The sequence below is a fragment of the Symphalangus syndactylus genome, chromosome X (assembly GCF_028878055.3).
Source record: "Symphalangus syndactylus isolate Jambi chromosome X, NHGRI_mSymSyn1-v2.1_pri, whole genome shotgun sequence".
Taxonomy (NCBI): domain Eukaryota; kingdom Metazoa; phylum Chordata; class Mammalia; order Primates; family Hylobatidae; genus Symphalangus; species Symphalangus syndactylus.
Window position 1 is genome coordinate 31,897,998 of NC_072447.2, and position 24,510 is coordinate 31,922,507.

Genomic DNA, 24,510 nt, shown 5'->3' on the forward strand with positions numbered 1-24,510 from the left:
GCCACAGTGCTGGGCTGGCCGTGACCTCAGGAGGCCTGCTGACATGCGAGGCCACAGGGTGCGGGGAGGTATCCAACACCACAGGCTTTTATGCAGCAGAACGATGGTGAGCCTTGCCTATTACCAAAACGATCCTGGTGGCAGTATAGAGGAGAGAATCAGGCAAGCTAAAGATGGGTGCATGGTGCCCATCCAGTTCTGACACCACTGTAAGGGTCTAGGCAGAGGATGATGTGGGCAGGCTCAAGAACAGTAGTATGGAGGAAAGGAATGATGGATTTAAGGAAGACTGGGGAGTCAAAGTCAGGAAGACAGGTATCTGGGAGGTGAAAGTGAGGGAGAAGTCGTGAAGAACAGCTCCACGTTTCTTGCTTGGAGAACCAGGAAGCAGGCAGCAGCAGATGCAGAGGGTGTACATTGGATCTGAGGAGGGGCTGAGGATGGGCGATGCTGTCTAGTTCTAGGATGATAAGTATGAGACACCAGCCTATTAATATGGCAGGTTGGTGAGGGGGAGAGAAAGAGAAAACGGCAGAGAGAAAGAGAGAGGAAGGGAGGGAGAGAACGAAAGAAGGAGAGAAAGAGAGAGGGGGAAAGAGAAGTCAGGGCTGAAGATAGAGATAAGTAAACAAAATAAAAATGTTGGAGACAACTATGAGAATGTCATCCTAGGAAAGCACAGGGAATGAGAACTGTAGGCCTGAAAGAGAGGGAAGAGGTGGAGCATCAGCATCGTTATCTGCAGAGGTCAAAATGAAGAGACAATCAGAGAGACCAGAGCATGGGGAGAGAGGTGTGCCAAGAAAGCTAAGGAGGAGGAGGGGGATGAAAGTGCCTCATACCTCCATGCCTTCACACCTGTACCTCCCAGAGGTCAGGGAGATGAGGCCTGGGAAACAACCAGGGCTCCCTGGGGAGTTCTTGCCATTTATAAAATTAAGCAGAAGCAGCACTTTGGGGAGTTTGGTTAAAAAAGAAAAAAGGAAAAGGGAAGAAAGAGGGAAGAAAGGAGGGTAGGAGGGAGGGAGGAAGGAAGGAAAACTTCAGTAAAACATAAATTAAAATTTTAATTATTTGAAAATCTGTGATTGCTCAAATGGGCTCTGCTGGATTTTAACCTTGATGGTCACAACAAAGGAAGGGTCTAAAGAGTAAATAAATAGGACACGGGACCTTGCTCCAAATGTCTAAATCATGGTGTTCCATTCATCTGGTGCTTGTACAAGTCACCTTTGACTAGGATCCAAAATAGGGCCAAACCAGAAAGGCCTGACAGTGGCCAAGCTTGGGATGGAGCCAATATGAAAGCAGAGAAGGTGCTCCAGGTTTCAATTCAATAAGCAACTATTGAGGCTTTGCCAGATACTATGGGCTATGGACCAAAAGCTGTGCCTGCTCTCAGGGAGCTTCCCACCCAAGGGACAGAGACCGGCTCAATAAAATGGGAGAGGCTTTCCTGGCCTGTTCCTCCCCTGTAGGGAGTCTCAGGGAAGCATGGGGAGGAGAGGAACTGGGGATGGTCTCCCTAGCGGAGACACTGGGGTTGGGCCTTGCAGAGTGGGGAGGGAAGAGGCACTTGCCAGGGAACAGGGGACAATTTCATGGGTCAGTTTCTGGATGAGAGCCAGTTGGCCAGTGATGGTGATCAAATCATGCCTTGTTGTCGTGGAAGCTGAGAAGGGACAGGATTGGAAGAGATTTTAAAAACAAACCAATAAAAAGGCAAAGAAGGAAGGCACTCATGTGGAGTTGGCACTGGGGACAGGAGAGTCAATACCAGCTAGAGACAAACAGCCTCTTCCCTGGACAGCCTGGAGGGCATCGTGTCATCTCAGCCCTGGCCAGTCACCCCTGCTCATAACAATAACATTTCCAATAAAAGGATTCCGAGCTTGAAGAATTGGCCTTCCATTATCTGGCTCTCACACTGCCTGTTGAGTGGTATTCCCCAGACACACAAAGAAAACAGGCTATTCTCCTCCACGCTCAAGTACCTTAGGAGCGCCCATTCACTCACAATAGTTGAGATCCTCTTTACCAATAATGTTAGCAGTGTGTTAACACGATTTCCCCAAGGACTTCTACCAGGCAAGACCTTGTTAGCTGCTTTCCATCTGTGCCTGAAATCACAAAGCCTCATTAAAACACCATCAGTTGTTAACAAAAAATGATTAACTCTGTATGCTGGTCCTGCCACCCTGAAGACTGAATTCCTGAGCGCACTTGTCGTTCCAGTGGTCTCCATTGCTATGGTGGCCACCTTGGGGACTGACACCTGCTGACATCCTGTAATCAGAGACCAAGTCTTTGTTTTGTGGGGACAGTGCTTGAATGCTTGACTGTTACTCTGGGCCTCGCTGTCCCTTCAGTGGAAGGGAAGGATGGTCAGGAGTCTGGTCTCCTCATTCTGAGCCTACAGGTCATTAGATCATATATGCCCTAAGTGTCCTCTTTGCTCCTGGATAAGATGTAAAGCAAAATAGTGGAAGGCACATTGCCCTGCTGTCCAGAGCCCTGACAGGGAGGTGCTGGGGGAGGGAGGGGGAGATGGCATAAAGCTGCAATGCTTCAAGGCCCTACAGGGTGAGGCACCAGACAGGTGGGACTCCAGACCAGGGTGGCTGTTGTTTTGTGATTTTTCTTTTTACACCCTAGTCTGCTTCAAGAGAGTTTGTTTAAGTTAAGAAGCCTATGGCCTAACAGAGTTTGAACCCTGACAGAGAAATAGCGAGGACCAAAATGAGGGCCTGGGAAGGTCTGTTCAGGGGAAACCACTTAGGGGAGAGGATTCCAGATTCCAAGAAATGAGCCATGGAGGATGACATTCCAAGCAAAGTTGTGACAGCCAAGAAAACCTGGGAAATGAGGAGGTATTAATGGGCATATAATCAATCAAAGATGGGGGGGCAATGGAAAATGGGGACATAGTAACAGAGATATAACTATCAAAGATGGGCAGTAACTATTCAGTTCCAGGAGGATTTGCTGGAACTCGTAATCAGTTCCCAATTTCTATCTGGGATTCTTTTATTATTTCTTAAAAGGTAACTTTGTTGAGATATAATTCACATATCATAACAATTCACCCATTTTAAAGTGTACAGTTCAAAGTTTTAAAAGTATATTCACAGAGCTGTACAACCATTGCCACAAGCAATTTTAGAAACTTTTCATCACCTACCTGGAGTTCTGGATTCTACAAAGTAGATGAAGAAATTGGGGAAAGAGCAACCAAGATGACAAAAGGTTGTAAGATAGGAAGTGGGAGAAAGTGAGAAGAGACAGGATCCTTGAGTCTTGAGGATAGGAGGCTGCAAAAAGGTCTAGTGCTTAAATTGGGAACTACTAAAAGAAGGAGGTTTGACTTTTGTTTCCATTAAAGACACACAAAACACTGGGCTCACTTACAGCAAAAAGGATTTAGGTAAAACATGAGAGGAAAAAAAACTTCCTGGCAATGTTTGTAAATTCCTGGTGGAGGGGGTTATGCTGTCCTTGGAAATAAGACCAATTTATGGAGTGAGATTTGAATAATGAGTAAGTCCTTCCAGTTTTGTGTTTGTAAAATAATGAGGAACCTGTCAGGACTGGCAGAGTGCCTACCTTTTCTGTGAGATGGGGGTAGTCTTGCTGACCCCTGTTTACTGGAGAGAAGCTTCTAAAGTGCCCATAGCATGTCGAATGAATGACAGCCCTATGGATGGGTGAACAATGGTACCAAGTAAGTTTCCTGATCAGATCAGCCTCATGGTAGTAAATCAGAAAATGTGAGTGAGGCATCAGAAACCACAGCTACAGCTACAGATTCCTCTTCCTCATTGTTTCTTGATTGCATTCATTCATCAAGGACTTTTTGAGCCCCTGCTGTGGGCCAGGTGTCAGGCCCTAGAGATAAAGCAGTGGTTCTGGATCAAAGATGATGCTACCACTCAGGGAACACTTGGCAATGTCTGCAGACATTTTTGTTATCTTGCAGGAAGAGGTCAAGGATGTTGCTGAATATCCTACAATGCATAGAACAGTCCTCGCCCCCCACAAAGAGAATCAATCATCTAGCCTCAAATGTCAATAGTGCCAAGATTGACAAACCTTGAGATAAAGAAATAAGATTCAGTTCCTGCTGTCAAAGAATTCAGCCCCTGTTCATTGCAGTGTTTCTAAATGTGATTTGAAATGAGTCCTAATAACAATTTCTGCACTGAAAAAAAAAATCTTCAAGTTCCTTACTTGAAGAGACCATAAATTGGGAAAAACCACCTTCCCCATACCATTCTGGACTGATCACATGGAGCTGTGATGTAATAAGTGTTTATTACATCCTTACTAATTGCCTGGCTTACCAAACTTCAGATTTACAACATTATTAAGCAGGGGGAGGACTGTTTCCTGGTGGCCTTTATCATCTTTTTTTAGCAGAGTGAACCTACAGGTGTTTTTTCTTTTTTTTTTGGAAGGGTCATCTTGCTCTGTTGCCCAGGCTGGAGTGCAGTGGTGCCATCTCACTCCAGCCTGGACTTCCCAGCTCAAGTGATCCTCCTACCTCAGCCTCCCGAGTAGCTGGGACTATAGGTGCCACCATGCCTGGCTAATTTTGTGTGTGTGTGTATATATATTTCTTTGTAGGGACGAGGTTTTGCAATGTTGCCCAGGCTGGTCTGGAACTCTTGGGCTCAAGTGATCCTCTCACCTTGGCCTCCCAAAGTGCTGGGATTACAGGTGTGAGCCACTGTGCCCAGCAGGTGCCTACAGTTTTATCTGAGTGTATACAGAGAATACGTTTGGATGGAAAATAACCTACAAGTGGAATTAATTATAGTAAACCTCAACAGTTCATCACCTTTAACTCGGACTTGTTTCTAACCTCAGCAGGGCATAACTAAAATCTCACTTTACTTAGAAATCCCTTGGTCTAATAACAGTTGCAGGTGGGTTATTTGCAATATTTTGGAACTACTTCTTTCAAGCACTTATATATACTACTTATAATAGTGTCAACCAATATGGGTTAATTAAATTAAATGATCAGTTTGTTAAAATAGCACCCTAAGGACCTCAACTATACCCTATTTTGTCTTGCTGATGTGGGAGGTGAGTTATTTGACCTGGTGGTAGTGAGTTGTGGAAAACTGCTTTTTTTTATTTAATGAGGAGTAAAGTCTGCTAAAATGACCTCTTACACTTTTTTTCCCTGCTGTTAAAGTTTTCGGCTTAGCAGCTTTCGAGTGTGGCTTTTAGAGGCTTGGCTTCCCCACCCTTCAGCTTGAAATCACCTCCTCACCATTGTGCCAAGTGCTCTGGGCATTCCAGCTAACTGGAATGGTCTTGAAAATAATTGAAGAAAAATCCGTAATTCAGACTCTCTGCTAATTCATCCTGGCTTTTGCCCCTAAAGAGTCCAAATTCCTGTGGGTTCATTGGGCTTCAGACCCAATATTTAAGACTACGACAAAGTACATATTTTTGAGTTGTTGATGCTTAAAACCTGAAAGCAGAAAGCTCTTCTGAGCCTCAATTTCCTCACTTGTAAAATGAATCTAAATCCTTTCCTGTCCTGTTGTATTAATTATGCTCCTTATGAAGATAATGAGTATATTGACATATTCTCTCAGTAATTGGCTTCTCCCTCTCTCCCTGTCTCTCTCCTTCCTTCCTTCTCTCCCTCCTTCCTTCCTTCTCTCTTTTGGTTTGGAGTTTTTACTGTTGTAGGCCTATTTTTTCATGCTAAAAGTGTGAGACTTTTGCCTTTCAATCTAAACAAATCTTTGACCTCACTTCAGAATATTCTACTCACTGTCAAGGACTTCCGTGGTTAGGACAGTACCTGTTCCTTCTTTAAATCTTTCTTTTTTTCCCCTCTTTAGAGCTACTCGTTTTTCCTCTGCCAGGATGATCACTACCCACAAACACAGATCTTCACAACTTGCTCCAATTTCTTATAATTTCTGAACTGAAGCCAGCTGAAGCCATCTTGACAAGTCTGAGCAAATTTGAACATTCCTGGTGACTAATCCTATTTCCTGAAAGGCTGATCTTTATGCTGGTTGGCCCAAAGCGTTTTTGAAAGAGATGACAAATCAAGTCTTGAGGAAAAGCCTGCTGGAAATCCTGTATGGCCGAGACCTGAGAGTAGGTGAACTGGACATAGTTGTGAGGGGTGGGAGATAAGAGTGATCACAGCTGGCCGAATCAAGCAGAAAAACCACAGGGCCTGAGAGTGTGCTGGTGGCCCTCTTTGTGAGCCCTGTGGGGATCACATATCTCTGTCCAGGAACCATGATTCTGGGCTAATGGCTCTTACTCAAAGGTTTGTGTGAAAGGCTGCATACTCCCGACTGGAGAAGGGGCATGGAGTTGAACCACCAGGGAACCCTAGGCTCACTGGGGCCACAACAATGGGTGCTTTCCCTTCTCTTAATTCCTGGCCGGCTTATAGCCAAGCTGACTGGATCCCAGTTTCCATCAAACGCCTGGATGAGGGGCAGGCAGAGGGTGTTGCTGCCCAAGTGGCACAACCCTGATCCCAACACAACACTCGGTGTGCAGCCTTCACAGGGCTCAATGGGCAAGCCTCCCAATGCCACAGCCAGTCCCCATTACAATAGCCTCATCCCCAAAGGCTCCCAGTGTTGAATGGGAAGGATCATAAATGGGTTTGGCTGGGGCGGGTAGGGAGGCCTGCCCCAGGAATTTATCCCAGGGATGGGAGTTTTTCCACACTGGCTCAAAACCCAGGGTTGGCTGTGTAGCCAGCCTTTCTCATCCAGCCAGTGCTGCCGTCTCAAGTTGGGTGGGCAGCCTTCCTGCACCAGCTGATGGGGCCCGTGTCTTTACAATACATTGGGAAGAGCTGCTGAGTCTCTGGCTTTGAGGGGATAAAATTTGCCATTTGTAGAAGCTGAAAGGATGGCGTCTGGCTGATGCCATAGACTGGGACTAGTCAGCCTGACAAGAAACAGCTATTTGGTCACATTTTGAAAAAGAAATTTTAACAACACAGGAAAAGAACAGGAAAAGGGCTTCCCAGATACAACAAAGAGAAACACGTGGCTTGAGGTTTATAAGGTAATTACAGGCTACCATTGCCTTCCTTTTCTCTTGTATGTCACTCGGCTTTAAGCACTTGCTTCTAAAGGGCAAATGGTGAATTTTGTCCCCTGAAAGCCAGAGACTTGGCAGCTGTTCCCAGCGTATTGCAAAGACACGGGCCCCATCAGCTGGTGTAGGAAGGCCACCCACCACTGCAGTGGCAGGAGGAAATAACCATAAGCATGGGGAGAAACGACAGCTGACGAATGGGAAACGCTGGTGCCCATGCACCTTTGTGTTCCATTTGAAACCAGAAGACATGTGCTATGCTCGGGAAACATGGCCAGAAACCCACACTAGGAATAAAAATGGAAAAAAAGACTGTGCCATGTAGACGCTGAAAGGATGGCGTGTGGCTGATGCTATAGCCTGGGACTAGTCAGCCTGACAAGAAACAGCTACTTGGTCACATTTTGGAAAAAAAATTAACAACACAGGAAAAGAGCAGGAGAAAGAAAATTCACTCTGGGTGTATGATACAGGGCCAGCTAAAGCTGTAACCCTGTACACGGAGGGCCTGGCAATAAAAGAACAGTCTCACAACTGCTTTTCCTCCTGTTCATGCTCCCTGTAACAGCTGGATACGTACTAATTGCAAGAAGTGAAAAAAAAAAAAAAAAAGAGCTCTAAGTTTAAAAGCAGGCGTGCAATCATCAGGCTCTTGCCAGCACAATTTCAGACACAAGTGTGCTGTGCCACCTAGCAGGTCTATTTTAAATGCAGATTCACAGTTCCTCCAGTTTCTCATTTGTGTGGGTGGCCTTTGCTGTCAGGGTAGAGCTGCAGTCTCCTTCCACGCGCATCGTTTCTGTCCATCAAGAAATGGCTTAACCAGGGATTCTCAGCCTCAGCGCAACTGACATCTCAAGTCAGATCATTCTTTGTTGGGGTCTAGGGGCTGTCCTGTGTGTTATAGAATGTCTAGCAACATCCCTGACCCCTACCCACTAGATGCCAGTAGTAATCTCTCCCCGAGCTGCGACAACCAAAAGTGTCTCCAGGCTTTGCCAGATATCCCCCGGGGGTTACAATCACCCCATTTGATAATCACCAGGCTAAACTAGAAAAGAATGACTTTGTCTTCTCTCCCTGGCTCCACCTTCAAAGATCTCTATCCAAGGCTGGGAAAAAGTATGAGCCATCTCTTGATCCACTAGCCTGCGCCACTACTTCTGACTTGCAAGATTTTCAATCATTGAGAACAATGCTCTTACTACCCTTGAAAAGAAGGGCATTTCCAACTAAACTTTTGGTTGGTGGGAAGGAAGCAGGTTACTTTTTTGTTGTGAGACATTTGTCTTGTCTTACACTATGGAAGGTCCAGGCACAGAATTCTACACACCCAAGAACTATATGAACTGGAAGGAGCCTCGGGCACTTGAAACTCACCTCCCTGTCCCTTTTCTTTGCCACTTATTTATTTATTTATTTTACAAATGAAATAAAAAAAAACCCTAAGGCCAAAGTGGGAAATGACTTGCTCAAGGTCATCCATATTCCTAAACCTTCTTTTACTGGGGCATAGGGCAATATTTTCCAATATGCCTGAAAAGCTTAGGTCTCTAATCACAGATAACTTACAGCTTTTCACAAGCAAGAGTTTTGGCCAAATTATGCCAGTTAAGGAATGTAAATTTTATAAATGATGGAATACTGCAACCAATTAGTGCAAACAAACATTTATTGTGAAATATTCATCCTACCCTTTATTAGGTATTACATCATCAAAGCACTTTGTGGCACTGAAAATAGCTTTTTTTACCCCTCTAATTCACCCAATATTCCATTAAAGCTGCAAAAAATGTGCAATCTGCTTGAAAAATAGGTTGCTCTTATTTACTCATTTGTGAAAAGTCAAAAATTAAAAAAGAAAATGATACTGGCATACAGGGCCTCTAGAGCCAATTCACCTTTCCATTTCCCAACTACTCCCCAAAATAATTAACAAAGATAATTTGTTTTAAATGCCTTTTTATAAAACCAACGCACCTTTCCCCATATTATAATCATACAAATTTTAAAAAGCCATTATTTACTTTCTTGGAAAAAAGGTGGCCAGCCGTTGTTTTTTGATTGGGAGCATGTGTATTTCCTGGGAGTTCACTTTCTTTAACTTTATGCTCCGGTTTTTGATGGGTTTCCTAAGGGGCTCTGCATTCCCCATGGACTCTTCCCCTTGGCTGTTGATGTCATAGCCCTGAAGCACGGAGTCTTCTCTTTTGAAGGAGAAGTTTTTGGTGGACACCCCCGAGAGGCCTTTGATCTTGCCACAGAATATGGTAGGCACAGCATCTTCGACAGAGACAATGACCTTGGCCGCCTGGGACTCGCCTACCATCTCAATGCTATTTTCAGCCTTGACCTCGCTGCTGGGGTGGTTGGGCTGGCTGAGCATCTCGGTAGCGGCATCACTGCTGCTGATGTGACTATCCATCATGGCTGGGGCCTCACAGGACGTGGCAGGGGCAAAAGAAATTTCCATGCCACTGGGAAGTTTCTCCATCACTGTGTGACCTGAGCTGTCCACTGATGCACCACTGTCATACAGTGTCTCAGCGGGAGGCTTGGATTTCCGGTGGGCTGCCACTGACAGGTCTAGGGCTGCATCTTCCTGGAAGATTGGGGGACTGACTTCGCCAGCCTTGAGCCAGGGCACTGACTTCATGGAGAGATCCAGGGCCTCGTTCTCACTTCCCATCTTAATGACCGTGTGGCGGCTGAGCTGGAAGTACTCCTTAGGCTGGAGGATGTCAAAGGGCTTCAGTTCATCTTTTTCCAGGGGGGTCTGGGTGCCTTTAAAGGGGTGCAGGCCAAAGGAAGATGGTGGCTTGGGGAAACTGGAGCTGAACTTGGATTCAGAACTCTGAGGCACCGGGATGGGGATGGGAATAGGGACTGGCACAGGCAAGGGGACGATTACAGGATACGGCACCAAGAGGGTGGCTGGTGGGACCAGGGGAGACAAGGGGGAGCTAAAAGGCTGGGGGGGCACAGGGGCATAGCCAGGAGGAGGCTGACAGGGTGGGGGCCCAAGAGTGCCCTGGGAGGGAAACAAATTCTGGAGCACAGCTTCAAATGGCAAAGTGGGCTCCTGCGGCTGGCTGGGGATCCTCAGGTCCAGGAGCTGGGGCTGGGCCTCGGGGTCCTCCGCTCCCTGGAAGAGGTTGTTGTGGATGGTACTGGAGGAGCATGGGGCCTCCTGCGGCAGGACCAGAGGGGAGTTGAGGTGCTGAAAGACGTGCTGCTCCAGCACCACGGGCAGTTGCACGGGGCCCTGGGTGGTCATGACGTAGGTGGCATTGCCATTGGGATTGAGCTCTGGTGCGGAGCTTCCCTCCACCTGCATGTGAATGGGCATCACCACTGGGCTCTCCCCGAGGCACAGGGGCTGCAACACAGTGGCCGCCACCTTCAGAGCCATGCCACTCTGAGACTCGGCAGGGGGGTTCAGAATGGATGGGGCTGGCACGGTCACCAGGGCCTTCTTTACCAGGTCAGTGGAGTTGATGTTCCAGGCCTCGGTGGTGATCAGCTGAGCCATGCCATTCTCCAGTCTGTTATTAGCCAAGGCAGGAGGGGAGTCAGTCATGTCCATGGAGAGGTTCTGGGACTGCAGGTCGTCCATGACTCAGCTCTGATGCCACTTGGCCTGCAACACAGAACATACAATATGAATCTTCCTTAAAAGACTATTTATAATTGCCTTAAGAGCTCTCTCACATCTTTAGAAAGTTTCCACATTTTAGTTAACCTGGGAGCATAACCCATATCTCTATGTATATGTTCAAGTTATAGATATCTCCTAATATATACAAACACAACCACATGATCATGTGTGCGTGGAGAACCCCAATTTAACAGATGATTAAGCTATAAATACAGATGATGTAATCAGTAAATAGCCAAGTGAAGTTAAACCAGGCATTTTTTAAGCCTAATTCTCAGCTTAATATGTTTAGCCTTCAACAAAAACAAAGTTTCAGTCCAAGTTGCTAGGTCAGACAGTTAAGATACGCAGAAATTTGACTTGTTCAAATTCAAATAAGCAGTGAAGACTTACTTTCCTTTAAGGAAAAAAATAATGCCTTGTCACATACGAATATGCTATGACTATGGAAAATGGCATTTTAAATACTCTGTAGCAATCATTCTTCCAAAAGAGGTTTGATAAGGAAGAGCAGTCCATTTACACAAGGGTCATTACAGTTGTCTCTCTGTCTCCCTCTGACCAATGACATTCCCATTTCTTCCAGTAACAGCAAAATCCATTCCCCAGGGCAAGGTGAAGATGGGATGATGACTTGCATGAATGGTCATTGGGTCCACTGGCACTTCCCCAATCAGCTCATCTATCTGATCTGTGGCCTCTCCTAATATCTAGCTGCCAAGAGGAAGAGGGCATTGGTGAGCCGAGGGCTGGGGAGATGGAACACTTGTTGGAAACGAAAATCCTCAAAGGTCAGGCACACTTTCTCAATGTCCTTGGCACCTCCCATAGACCTCTGGCCACCTCCTGAGAGGCCAAAGGCACCTAGCGCATGTGCTTCCTGGTGGAAGCAGGGCTGCAGATGCGGTAGGGCTCTCCATGGAAACCTGTCCATATTTGGCCTTGTTACCATGGAGAAGGCAGGCACCATGTCTAACTCAGGGATCTGAGCAGCCTTGGAGTCTGGTTGGGCTCAATAATAATTCAATAATCCTCAGTTTCACTGGGCAGGCCTTGGGCAACTGAGATTTTTTACCTCATCTATCCCAACTGCCTAGACTTTAGTCCTGTGGTCAGCTCGTCCTCCTCTCCTCACCCTGAAATTACCAACACAACCTCCAAAACAAGAAAGAGGTGGCCCAGCACACCCTGGGGCTAGAAATAAACAAACAAGGCCGGGTGCAGTGGCTCATGCCTGTAATCCCAGCACTTTGGGAGGCTGAGGTGGGCAGATCATTTGAGGTCAGGAGTTCGAGACTAGCCTGGCCAACATGATGAAACCCCATCTCTACTAAAAATACAAAAATTAGCTGGGCATGATGTCGCGCGCCTGTAGTCCCAGCTACTCTACTCGGGAGGCTGAGGCAGGAGAATGGCTTGAACTCAGGAGGTGGAGGTTGCAGTGAGCCGAGATTGCATCACTGCACTCCAGCCTGGGTGTCAGAGTGAGACTCCTTTAAAAAAAAAAAAAAAAGAAAATAAACAAATGATGTCTCACTACAGTAAGGCAGCTTTAACAAATGAACAACTCTGTGGTATTTCCAGGCAATCAGAATGTGTCATATGCACAGAACAAGGAGTTTCTCTGAGGCAGGAGGAGAGGCGGGGAGGGAAAGGATGCTGTGCAAACAACTTTGTGGAGAATGACTGGTAGGCCACACCTTTGGCAGGATCCAGAGCGTGTCTCCCTCTGGAAGCCATGAAGTGACCCAGCATGCTGGCCAGTAACCCCCTTGGGACAGAGTTGGGAGGCACCTGGCCCAGGGAGGCTGAGGGGGCTTGCCCTAGCTGAAGGGTCTGGTTCTTTATGAGTGAATCCTGATTCAGCCCAGAAGACGCCACACCTCTAATATGCCTTTTTTTTTCTTTTTTTCTTTTTTTTTTTTGTGAGAGGGAGTCTTGCTCTGCAGACCAGGCTGGAGCGCAGTGGTGCGATCTTGGCTCACTGCAACCTCTGCCTCCTGGATTCAAGTGATTCTTCTGCCTCAGCCTCCCGAGTAGCTGGAACTACAGGTGCACGCCACCATGCCTAGCTAATTTTTGTATTTTTAGTAGAGATGGGATTTCACCATGTTGTCCAGGGTCATCTTGAACTCCTGGCCTCAAGTGATCCTCCCGCTTCGGCCTCCCAAGTGCTGGGATTACAAGTGTGAGCCACTGCACCTGGCCTCTAATACACCATTCATTCATGCATGCATGTATGAATTCATTCATTCACTCATCCTGAGTGAAACAGACGAGGTTCTTGTTTTCATGGACATTATAGTCTAGTGGAGGCAACACGTCTTTGATCAGAGTTTTGCTGGCATGCAAAGGCATCAACGTTATGCCAGGAGAGGCATCCACATCAGCAGGACAAATATTTGTTGGCCACTTGCACAAAGCCCCATGAAGGCCCGGAGAACCTAAGGCCAGATCCTTGTTCCTCACAGTGGCCAGAACCCTTGGGGAAGGGTAAGAAAAGGCTGAAGGGAAGCTGCAGTAGGACTGGTGAGGACAAGGGCAGCTATAGAAGTCAAGACATGTTCTGAGCCACATTTGGTCTTCCTGTGGGGTTAGGATTATCCAGCTGTGAGACAGCTTTCTCATAACAGCTGCATCTGTCCACCCTTGCAGAAATGGCAGCTTCTCTCCCTCCCTGTCTGCTCCTCTCAATCCCCTCCCAAAGGAAAGAAGACAAACTTCTGGATGCCTCCTCCACCTGCTCCTTGCACACACCTTCAGCTTAGGTACCAGCTCTCATCATTTCCTGTGAAACCTCAATCCCTTCCCTGCCTGGCTTTGGTCTAGGCCTGCTAACATTCCCAGAACAGTCCTGCTCAGAAAGTGAAAAGAGGACTTTGCCAGGGCAGGCGGCCTCCCTCAGGCCCCTGTTCCTCCCATGGATGGCAAGAGCTACAAGTCATTGAGCATCTGCCATTTGCCAGGCCCTCTGTTGAGAACAACCCAGCCAGAGGGGTCTTACAATTATGCCCATCTTGTTGGTGGAAAAACTGATTCCACAGGGAGATTAAATAACTAGCCTAAAGGTACATAAAGGCTGGGCTTCCCAGGCTTCCCTTCGACTGTGAGAGCTGTGAAGGCCACGCCCCTTCATGCATTTTGTTTCCTGGCAAAAGCAGTCCCCACAGCCTGTCCTTCAACACCGAGTGCATGTGCCTGCAGAGGCATGCAGGAAACTGTACGTGAGCATCACATTTCTTCAAAGTGGAGGCCAGGTCCTTCCCAGTAAAGTCATTGAACTGTTGTTCTTTTTTCCCCCACAAGGGGACTCGTCTGTCCCTCTGGTCACTGGAGTTCCTCCTGTCCTTGGGGACTGCAGCCCGAAGTGGCTATTGTTCTGTTACTGGAGGGCTTGACGGGCCTCCATCCTCTCAGCCTACTTCTGGTTACTCACCTGTCCCCAGCCTGCCTTCCAGAGACAGAAGTCACATGGGTTGGAGGGCATCTCAGCACCAACAAGCTACAGAGAGGCCCTTGCATCCCCTGCTGTGACTCAAGTCTCTGGGAAAAAGGCTGAGGCCCAGTGGGCTGAAGGACAGAGGACAGGCCAAGGTGTGGGTGGAGGGGAGCAGTATGCAGGATCTCAGGGCAGAGGGGAAAAACCTCTGCCTGGCCCAAACCTCACTTCCACCTCCTTCAACAGGACAGCTCCAGATCTGCCTGACTACTCAGCCAAAGCAGGTCTGAGAGTAGCCCTGGGCTTTTCCCTAGAGAGCTGCTGGCCCTGAGACAGGCTTGCCTGCCTCCACCTAGTCCCCACCAAGTATGGCGCTTGCCCTAGGACACCCAGGCAAAGGAACATGAACTTGGCCTTCATCATGCACCCTCCCACCTCCCAGAAAGCCTCGTTCCATCTTTCTTGCTACATCTCCTCCTCTTGCTGTTTAACCTGCCAGCAAGCACCCCACTCTGACTCTGAGTCAGCAGCTGAGGTGGTCTGGGTGCATCCAGTGGGAGCATAGTGGGTGTTGCTGCTGCAGGGGCTAATACTGGAAGCCTCAGAGATGCCGTAAGAATACAAAACTAGCTCATGAATCGTGGGTTCAAAGGGTGAGTCTGTGTCCCTGAGGACAAGCCAAGTAGCCAGATAATGACTGGAGAGAAGGTGGAGGCCCATCTCCCCACTCAGCCAATCTGCTGATTAGCTCAGGCCTGGGGTGGGTGGGGGACCTCTTCAGATCAAGGAGCATCACAGGACCCGGCTGATGCTCAAGCCCAGGGGGCATGAATTTCTTCAGAGGTGACAGGGAACATTTCATTTGCGTTTTGCAAAACATTTTCAAATGGGTTTAAATCAGGGTACCCACCCATTCTGCCTGCCCCCATTATCCCTGGGGCTGTGGGAGTGGAGGTCAGTAAACAGTGACACTGTGGCTGGGTAGGAAGCAGGCAACCTGGATCTGCAAGTTGCTGGAGACCGTGGAGACCTCGTTGTCTTGGTTTGCAGCCAGTTGCTAGGGCCTCACCCCCATGTAGCCCATATGTCCCCTGTATGGAGACAGTGGGGAAAAGACTCAGGGCCCAGGACAGATGAGGAGGTACGGAGGGACTGGGAGAGTAGCTCTGCCTGCAGACTTTTGGGGTGTATTAATCTGTTCTCACACTCCTATAAAGACATACCTGAGACTAGGTAATTTATTATTAAGAAAAGAGGTTTAATTGGCTCACGGTTCTGTGGGCCATACAGGCTTCTGCTTCTGGGGATCAGGAAACTTACAATCATGGCAGAAGGTGAAGGGGAAGGAAGCATATCTTCACGTGGCCGACAAGAGGTGGGGGGAGGTGCCACACACTTTTAAACAAGCAGATTTTGTTGAGAACTCTATCATAAGAACAGCAAGCGGGAAGTCCTATGGTCCAATCACCTCCCACTAGGCCCCCACCTCCAACACTGGAGATTACAATTTGCCATGAGATTTGGGGGGGGATACAAAGCCAAACCATATCATGGGGTCACAGAACTGTTATCTGAACCCCTCATCTAATTATTGCAAAGATCTAATTATACCAGAGGCCGGTCTCCCTAGGGTCTGACCATTAGCCTGGAGCTCTCTCCCACCTCAGCCTTCACCCAGTCAACTCCTGCTCATCTGTCCGACTTAAGGGGTTCAGCTGTAAAGTTGCTTCTTCTGAGATCACCCCCCACCCTAATTGGGCTCCCAAAGGACCCCAACTTGATTTTGTCTAGTCCTGACTCTGCCCAGCCCCTACTGGGATTTCTTATTTACTTCTTTCTCCAAGAGCAGGGGATAGTCTCCCACCTCATATCTGGCACTAGTAGGTGCTTAGGAAGTATCTTCTGGATGAATTGGTGCACGAATGAACACCTAAGCCTTCCTGAGCCTGGTGTTCTCATCCTCACCCTCTTGTCGCAGGCACACCATTTATACACTCATGGAGTGTCAAGGTGGGCAGGGACGTTAAAGCTGACATCTCTTCAAGCCTCTTGCTGACCCTTTTTATTGATGAGTAAGTTGCAACTCACAAAGGCTGACTAAAACTTACACAAGGCCACTTCTTACAGAGGTCACCAGGCTCTTGTTTCGGGAAGAGCAGAGGGTCAGACCCGCAGGTGCCATGGTGGGAGAACATGGCAGCCACTCACCTTCACGAGCCATGGAAGACTCCGGTGGGTCAATGTTAAATGCCCGCAACCAACAAATGGGTGGATTTTAGGACTTGGAGAACAGCCTAAATTAGAGGTCAAGTATTTTGCTTTTTAAATTAAGCCATCTATCAAGATAAGTTTCTTCCCCTACAACAATCACATCTTAAAACATATGCTGAAAATTTTCTCAAGATAGGTGTTTTCCAATTGTAAAATATCAACAGCTTTGGTTTCTATGTGGAGACAGCTATCAATTATTTCTAGTCAAAGTAGGACTGTCTACCCAAGCTTGTCCAACTTGCAGCCCAACGGTCGCATGCAGCCCAGACGGCTTTGAATGCGGCCCAACACAAATTTGTAAACTTTCTTAAGACATTGTGAGATTTTTTTTTGCAATTCTTTTTTTAGCTCATCAGCTATCGTTAGTGTATTTTATGTGTGGTCCAAGACAATTCTTCTTCCAGTGTGGCCCAGGGAAGCCAAAAGATTGAATACCCCTGGATGCCCTTGTTGCTCAAAGTGGGGTCCTTGGAGCAGCAGCAGCAGCAGCAGCAGCAGCAGCAGCAGCAGCACCCAGGATCTTGCTAGAAATACAAATCTCAGGCCACCGCCCAGACCCACTGAATCAGAATCTGCCTTCCAAACAGAGCCCCAGGAGATGTGTATGCACATTAAAGTCTGAGAAGCGCTGGTCTACCACTGGTTCTCAGATTTTGCTATTCATTGGAGTAATCTGGAACTTAAAAAAAAAAAACATGCCTAGGTCCTACCCCTAAGACTCTGATTTAATTATTCTAGGATGCAGCAGGTGATTCTAATGTACAGTGAGGTTGCGGACCCTTAATCTAAAGGCCAGAGCACACAACTGCTGGTCTGCTGACCTTCCCAATGGCCCATCTTCCTTCTTACTTCCCAGAAAAGACTGAGGCTATCAACACACCAAACTCCCTCCTCTTTCCCCCCGGCCCCCACAGTGTCTTCCCATGTGCCCCCACCCCCAGGAAGACGTGAGATGGCTCTCCCTCTTGCAAGGCTGACTTCCCAGAGACCTCTGCTAAGAATCTTGCCCCCTCCATCAATGCCCTATTCTGAGTCTATTCTGTGCTTTCCATTCGGTACTTAAACCAAACCTTCAATGACTAACCTAATTCTGCATAAAAATCACCAGCCACTCTCTATGAGCCAAGTAAGAAAAGCATAATTTTCATCATTTAATTCTATATGTACATGGTTTTACCATTCGGGACTTGAGATGCACTAAATATCTAAGAAGTAATTCCAACTGGGTAACAACTGGTTTTTCTCTCCCCATAGCGTATAATAATTGTCAATTACTTGCCCCAGTGATTAAATTTTCTAAGCTTTAAACATCAGCACAGGGCCTTTTTACCAAAGCTGTGAACATAATTACCACATGAATGTAGTCTCAAATTGGTTAAAATATGAGGAATACACAAAATAGTCACCTGCCTTATGGTCGATTGCCTTTTACATCCAGAGGTCTACATAGCCCTCTGAAGGGAATATGAATGCCCAGATTAGCTTTAGAGATGAGTTCCCTGACACGCTAATTCATTTATGAAAACAGTAGAGACCACAAACATTGCAACTGGGACTAAATTTCATGAGGACAGACAGTGGCTACAGGGAAGATCTGTTAGGGAGGACAGAGTACAAATATTATCTCTGATCTGATATTTGTGAAAAATAGGAGAAGTGGAGCCAAGCATCAGAAACTGGCCATAAACAGCAGGAGGGCCCAAGGTCTTCCCAGGGAGAGGAGGTAAGGTCATGCCCTGAGGTATCATAAAACTTATTTATGTTTGTTTTATCATCTAATCTTTTTAATTCCTGTTTTTTATTTTATAGTGTATGTGATAAATATAGGAAGGCATATAAATCTAATTATATGTGTGTGTGCATGTGTGTGTGTGTTAAGGGGAGTGTTCAAAAATTTTTTTTTTCTAATAGGAGTGTGAGAATGAAAATGTCGCAACTCAGCAGGAGAAATGAAGCTCTTAGGGCCCAGGGAGACTTCCAGGGTGTCCCTGCCTGAACAAGTCTTAGTGTTACTGGCCCAGCCTACCCCTTCTGGGTTTTTTGTGTTTTTTGGGGGAGAGTCTTACTCTGTTGCCCAGGCTGGAGTACAGTGTACAATCATTACTTAGTGCACCCTCAACCTCTGAGGCTCAAGCAACCCTCCTGCCTCAGCCACCTGAGTAGCTGGGACTACAGGTGTGTGCCACAATGCCCACCTGATTTTTACTTTTATTTTTGTTGAGACTGGAATCTCACTATGGTACCCAGGCTGGTCTTGAACTCCTGGCCTCAAGTAATCCTCCCACCTCGACTTCCCAAAGTGCTGGGATTACAGGCATGAGCCACCGTGCCCGACCCCACCCCTCTTGTTTTGAAGAAGAGGAACCTGAGGCTCAGAGGAGAAGTGACTTGCTCAAGTTCACACAGCATGGAGTACACTGACTCCCAGACCCGTTCTCCTTCCTTAAAGGCACATTACCCCACCTGTTGCCTCTGTTTCACATTTCAAAGGATGTTGAGAAGCACTTGAGTTTAACACACGAGCTATAGAGTCAGCACAGTCAGTCACCCAAGTTTAGAACATCTCTATTGGAACCAGCATCTAATGCCAAAGTATGTGGGATGGCTTTATTCAACCAACAAAATGTCAAAAAGTTTGACAGGTGAGGAGCTTGCTCATAAAAAGAAGACCGCCCCCATGCCTTGACTCAGTGATATCTAATAGATAAGTCATTGAAATGAAGAAATTCAGGACTCACATGAACTTTTCATGACTGTTGGAATGTTGTTTTATACATCTGGGACTCAGTTTCCTCTTTTGTAACATGGGGGACTGCCCTACTCTCACTCAGGCCTCCTTGGAGCCAGTGGTGCCTGCTGGGGAGGAGTCAAACCTAGCCTCCCAGGAGCTGCCGGAGGAGGAATTGCTGTGGGCCCCAAAGGATGGGCAAGTGGGAGCACCAAGGAGGAATTGGAGGGAGGACGCCACCAGCTCCCAGGCCTGGTTTTCCAAGCCTCTACTACCTTCAACCTGCCCACAAAGGATCTATGCTGGGTTTGGGGGCCCACATGGGCCTGACAGCAGGGCTGGAGTATGGAACTAGATTTGTGTCCATTCATTTTTATTCATTCTTTCAAAAATGATGTGGGCACCTACTGTGTGCCAGGCATGCATCTCTTATTCCTCCAACCTGATACCACTTTCTTTGTAGGCAGGTTGCCATCTCTCTTGGCTCCATTCTCAAGATATTAACCAAATCCATATTATCCCATGATTATCTGCTTTTAACAGGGCTTCTTTAAGGCTCACATTTCCTGCAGAGGTAAAGGAGTAAGTCTGTAAGGGAAGAATGCCAGTCCCTAGACAGCTGGAAGGGGTGATGTTCATGCAAGGATCTCTCTAAGGAAAAGAACAAATGTATATTTTCCAGAGATGGCTGCTGCTGATACTAACAGGAATGAACCGCCTTCCTCAGGTCTTGGCGAACCTCAGCATCACAGAAGAAAATCATAAAGAGCTGCTGGTGGTGGTAGGGGACACTCACCTGGACAGGGGACTGTGAGAGTCAGCAACTGCCCATCCCTGCATTGGGCCAATGCCCTACAGTTCGGTTGGACACCCAGAACCCCAAGCACCCTCAGGTGCTGCTGCTGGAGCAGCCATCTCATGCAGGAGCTCAGGTCACGTTTAAGGTCTTGGGCCAAGGTCTATCATCTTAAAGAGCTATGGTTTTTGGACATTTTTCTGGCAACAAAGAAACCTCTTAAATTTGGAACAAAGAGGAGGAAAAAACCTGCCTCTGGAAGAGAATATACTTCTAATTAGATTGAGATACAAAGGTTACATTTTTGTTCTGGGAAAAAGACTGTTTATAATCCTGTGTCATTAGCAGGACATTTTCCAGAGACCAGTGTGCCAGAAATAGACCCTCTGAGGGGTCACTGGAAGGAAGGGGTGCAGATTTCTGAAGTACAAAGAACTGGAGTTCAGATTTTCCCCTTCTTCTAACGCATGTGAATCCCTTGCCACCCTTTGGCATGGAGACAGTGTCAGCCTCACCCTGGGCACTGCGCCCCGTATGAGAGTGGTTAGGAGTATAAGCTTTGAACTTAGACAGGCCTAGGTTCAGACTTCAGCTCTGCCTAATTTTGCTAGCTGTGTGACCTGGGGCAACTAAGTTCTCAGCCTCAGTTTCTCTCTGTGTAAAATGAGGATTAAAAACAAACCTGTCACATTGGGTGGTTGTAATCATTAAAGGAGATAAGCTAAGTAAAGTACTTGGCACAGTGCCTGACACACAGAAAGTGCTCAGTAAATCATGGCAATTATCATTGTCATCATCATCATTGGTACCATCATCAATGTCATTAGCATTATTGTTGTCACCACTGTCGATACAGTCTTCATCTTCACCATCATTCTCATAGTGCTATCATCATCATTGTGCCATTGGCATCATTGGCATCATCAGATCCACCGGCCATATTTCTTGTGAGCATCTTGAGTAGTATCACCCATGCTCCCTTTGCACCTGAATGGGTTTATACATTCGCAACACTGTTTGTTCAAAGATTCATTTAAAAATCAGCTACTAGGAACTAAGAAGGCACTTACCATAGGATTGGTGTTATACCTGATGGGAAGGTTTCCAGGCCAGCCCACAAAAACCCACCTAACACCCAACATAGCTGAAATGAGCATTTGAAGTGAAAACAGAAAACAATGCTCTCCCAATGTTAGAAATTAAAATATAGTGGGAAGACAAATAAATACACAAATCTGTTTCTTATTCAGACTGAAAGGCTGGGGGAGAAAGAAAAGGTGGCCAGAACCTTTTGTATCTTGAATATGGACTCATGAGCACTTTCAAGGGTTCTGAAGTTACTGCTGATTGACCGCACATAATTTCACTTCATATTCTTCAGTTTTCCTTCTCCTTTGCACAAGAGCTTAAGTAGGTCTCCTCTCCTACTTTTCAGTGGTCATGAAGCTCATTTACTCACTCACAAAAACATGGAAGAAGTGGAAGCGGAGAGGACGAGGGTAAGGATAAGAGGGAGAGAGAAAGCAAAGAGCCTTTTTGAGGTAACTAGGCAAGAGTTGAAGGAGAGAAGATTCAAAAGTTCATGTAGGTCCAAAGGAAAGATTGGTTAGCTGTAACAGAAGAGTGAAAGAACACAGAGAAACTGAGGAAAGCTGTGAGGAAAACACTGAATGAGAGTTACTCAGCTGGCCACAAGGGGATGCTGTAACCCACAATAGCTTGGTTGCAGGACAGCAAGGTGGAGGGAGAGACAGGACTGGAACTTCTTAGCACAGTGAAGACATGGTAAAAAAAGTAAAATATAGCATTGTTCACAAGTTTGAATACTGCAAGTACTTACGGAAGGTGCTCCAAATTTGGGCAGAACTTCTCCTATGCCTCTAAAATCATCAAGCACGTACCCTTGTGACTTGGCTGAGTTATCAGTCCCAGGAAAAAAAATCTAAATTTACCTTCTTTCTGTGTCTAATATTTATTTTTGCCTACCCCCCAGCTCCCCCAATCCCTCCTTGGATAGTCAGAACTAGGTTTCTCCTATCAAAATTGGGTTTTCCAGAAAGAAGCTGATAAACTCATTCTCAATGAGGTGCATGACTGATAAGGCTGAAGTATTATGTTCCTTTATTGGTACAATAAAGATAATCCAGCCAGTAATAAAGCTATGGACAAAGAAATTAAACTATAATTGAGTCATTTCAGATACTGGTCATGGGGAGGAACCTTCCTAACTGTCTTGAAATCTCTCCATAGAGACAAGAACCTACAACTATCATTAAGTTTGCTGGGCTCATTGGAAGGCATCTGAGATCAAATAAAGGGGGCAGGGGCATGACCTTAACCCTTAAGCACTCAGAACTAAGGAAGGACATGAATGTGAGTCAATTATTCATTCCTTTATAGACACAATCAGCAAACACTTATTGCTCACCCAACACGAACCTCCTGAGTATGTGCCTCCCTGGTGCAGAGATTTTAGCAGCATCCAAAGTTGTCCAGGGCCCTGTTACTGAACTGGCTACCTCCTGAAACGCTGGTTTCTGTCTTACCAGGTTTCCATGCAGAAGTTAGGGCTCTCAAAGGACTGTACCCCCATGCACAACACACTACTGCAGCGCTACAGCCACAATGGAACTTCATGACCATCACCAATCATGTGCTTTGAATCATTACTAACGATGGTGATGAACAGGGCAAGGCGAGTGAAGAGAGGAGGCTGTTGGGTTTTGGTGAACCCAACTAGCTAGTTGTCTTAGCTTGGGCTCCCCCACAAACAGGCCCTAAGGCAAGGATTAACTGAAAGTAATTTATTTGGGAGAAGATCCCAGATAACACCAGTATAGGAGTGAAGTGGTGAGACAGGGAAAGCAAGGAAGCCAATTTATCAAACAAGTTACCACTGCGGGCAACTGAAGCTCAATTCCACTGGGGAGACCTCAGAGTCATCTCAACTGAGAGGCTAGGAAGTTGGGGTGTTTATTCACCCGCCCCCATCCATCACTGGCCAAGGGCTGCTCCTGGAGGATGTAGTCATTCCTTGGCACTTCCAGCTAGCCCAGCATGCAGATCTAGTGTGCTCCTGAGACAAAAACCAAAAACCAAAAACTCACACCTTTAGCGAGCATCATGGATGTTTGCAGTAAGTAGCATTTGGTGTATAAAAGGCCAGTCTGGGCAGGAAATGGCAGGACACCGACAAGTGTCTGCTACACCAGCCACGGCCTGGAAAGTCTCAATGCTTATGAGAATATCTAAATGTGATTAATTTAGGCCACCATGACCAAATGTTTCCCCAGTTGGTGGTACCTTCTGTAACCCCTGTGAAGAAGACACTCCTTTATAATAACAATGTTCACACCACAGGGGAATCAGCTCAAAAGGGGTGTGACTCAAGATCTTATAAAAAAACAAGACACACGAGGGGGCCAGAGATGACTATCTTTCCAAAAGCAAAACGTTCAAGAGATGGTCAGCATAGCTAATGTGTTTCTTTGCTAAAATATAACTGGGGCCCTCCAGAAAGTTCTTTGAATCATATTTGTGCTGGCTGGAATGCAAGATGTTCCTGGGATGAGTCACAGAGGGAGTTTCTTTTCTGGTGATGTTGTGTTCCAACTCGGGGACCAAAAATCAATAAATAAACAAACACTACTTCACTTCATCAGCTGCATGCTGCCTAATAATAATAAGAAGAATAACCTCGACCCGAGAAGTACAGACAACGCAGGAAGGAGAGGGTGGAGAGTACTCATCTTTTAGACAGGGAAGCTTCTTTCTGGAATTCTGTTTTGTCAAAAGCACCCTTCTGCCTAGAGGCGCAAAGAGCAGAACAACATCCTCTGCAGAATCTTAGGGTTGGTGAGGCTTTTGAAGTCCCTAAAAACTCACTGTATGTATCCTAAAGCAAATATCATGGTTGGAGCTAATATAGCATAAACAATACAAAGTCGGGGTGGGGGAAGGAAAAAGATCGGCTGTATAACATCTGGCTAGTTAGCAATAACCATTATAGGTATTATTTCCTATTTTATTTGGGGGAAGAGTTCTAGAATGCATGTGTTTGCACGCATGCATGTGCGCACGTGCACACACACACACACACACACAGTAGCCAAGTAGGAGTGAAGCCACCTGTTGTCCCTCTAATAGTCAAGGGGGATCCTTAAATCAGGATTCTCCCTCCTCACCTGTTCCACCTCAGGAATTTTCCCTCTGAATTCCAGTTATCAAATCTTTATTGTTGCAGGTGACCTGTGAACTGGACCTTGCCACGTGAGTAGGATTTTGGCGTAGGAGATGGTAGAATGGAGGAGGGTTTTCCAAAAGTGCAGGACAGAAGGAAAGGCAGAAGAGGACAGGTGTGTCTGGGGCAGGCTAGTAGGTTAGGTGCCTGAAGCCCAGGGCTGGTGAGGGCTTAGGGGAGAATCAAGAGTGCTTCAAACATTAGAGGGGTTATCTATTAGGTTGGTGCAAAAGTAATTGCGGTTTTTGCCATTCCTTTCGATGGTAAAAACTGCAATTACTTT

At 46.6% G+C, this 24,510-nt stretch overlaps 1 protein-coding gene across 7 annotated transcripts in view; it reads right to left on the bottom strand.

Moving 5' to 3' along the window:
- Nucleotides 1-8,749: 8,749 nt before the first annotated feature.
- The window catches only part of RAI2 (retinoic acid induced 2), a 61,899-nt gene continuing 46,138 nt past the window's right edge, over nt 8,750-24,510 (bottom strand). For 2 of the 7 annotated variants that reach the window (XM_055268799.1, XM_055268797.1), the window contains exon 2: nt 8,750-10,735. In XM_055268799.1, the coding sequence (XP_055124774.1) occupies nt 9,119-10,711 (1,593 nt within the window). In that variant the 5' untranslated portion in view covers nt 10,712-10,735 and the 3' untranslated portion in view covers nt 8,750-9,118. The remainder of the gene's footprint in view (nt 10,736-24,510) is intronic. The other 5 variants (XM_055268796.2, XM_063635009.1, XM_055268800.1 and 2 more) reach the window with 4 other exon arrangements.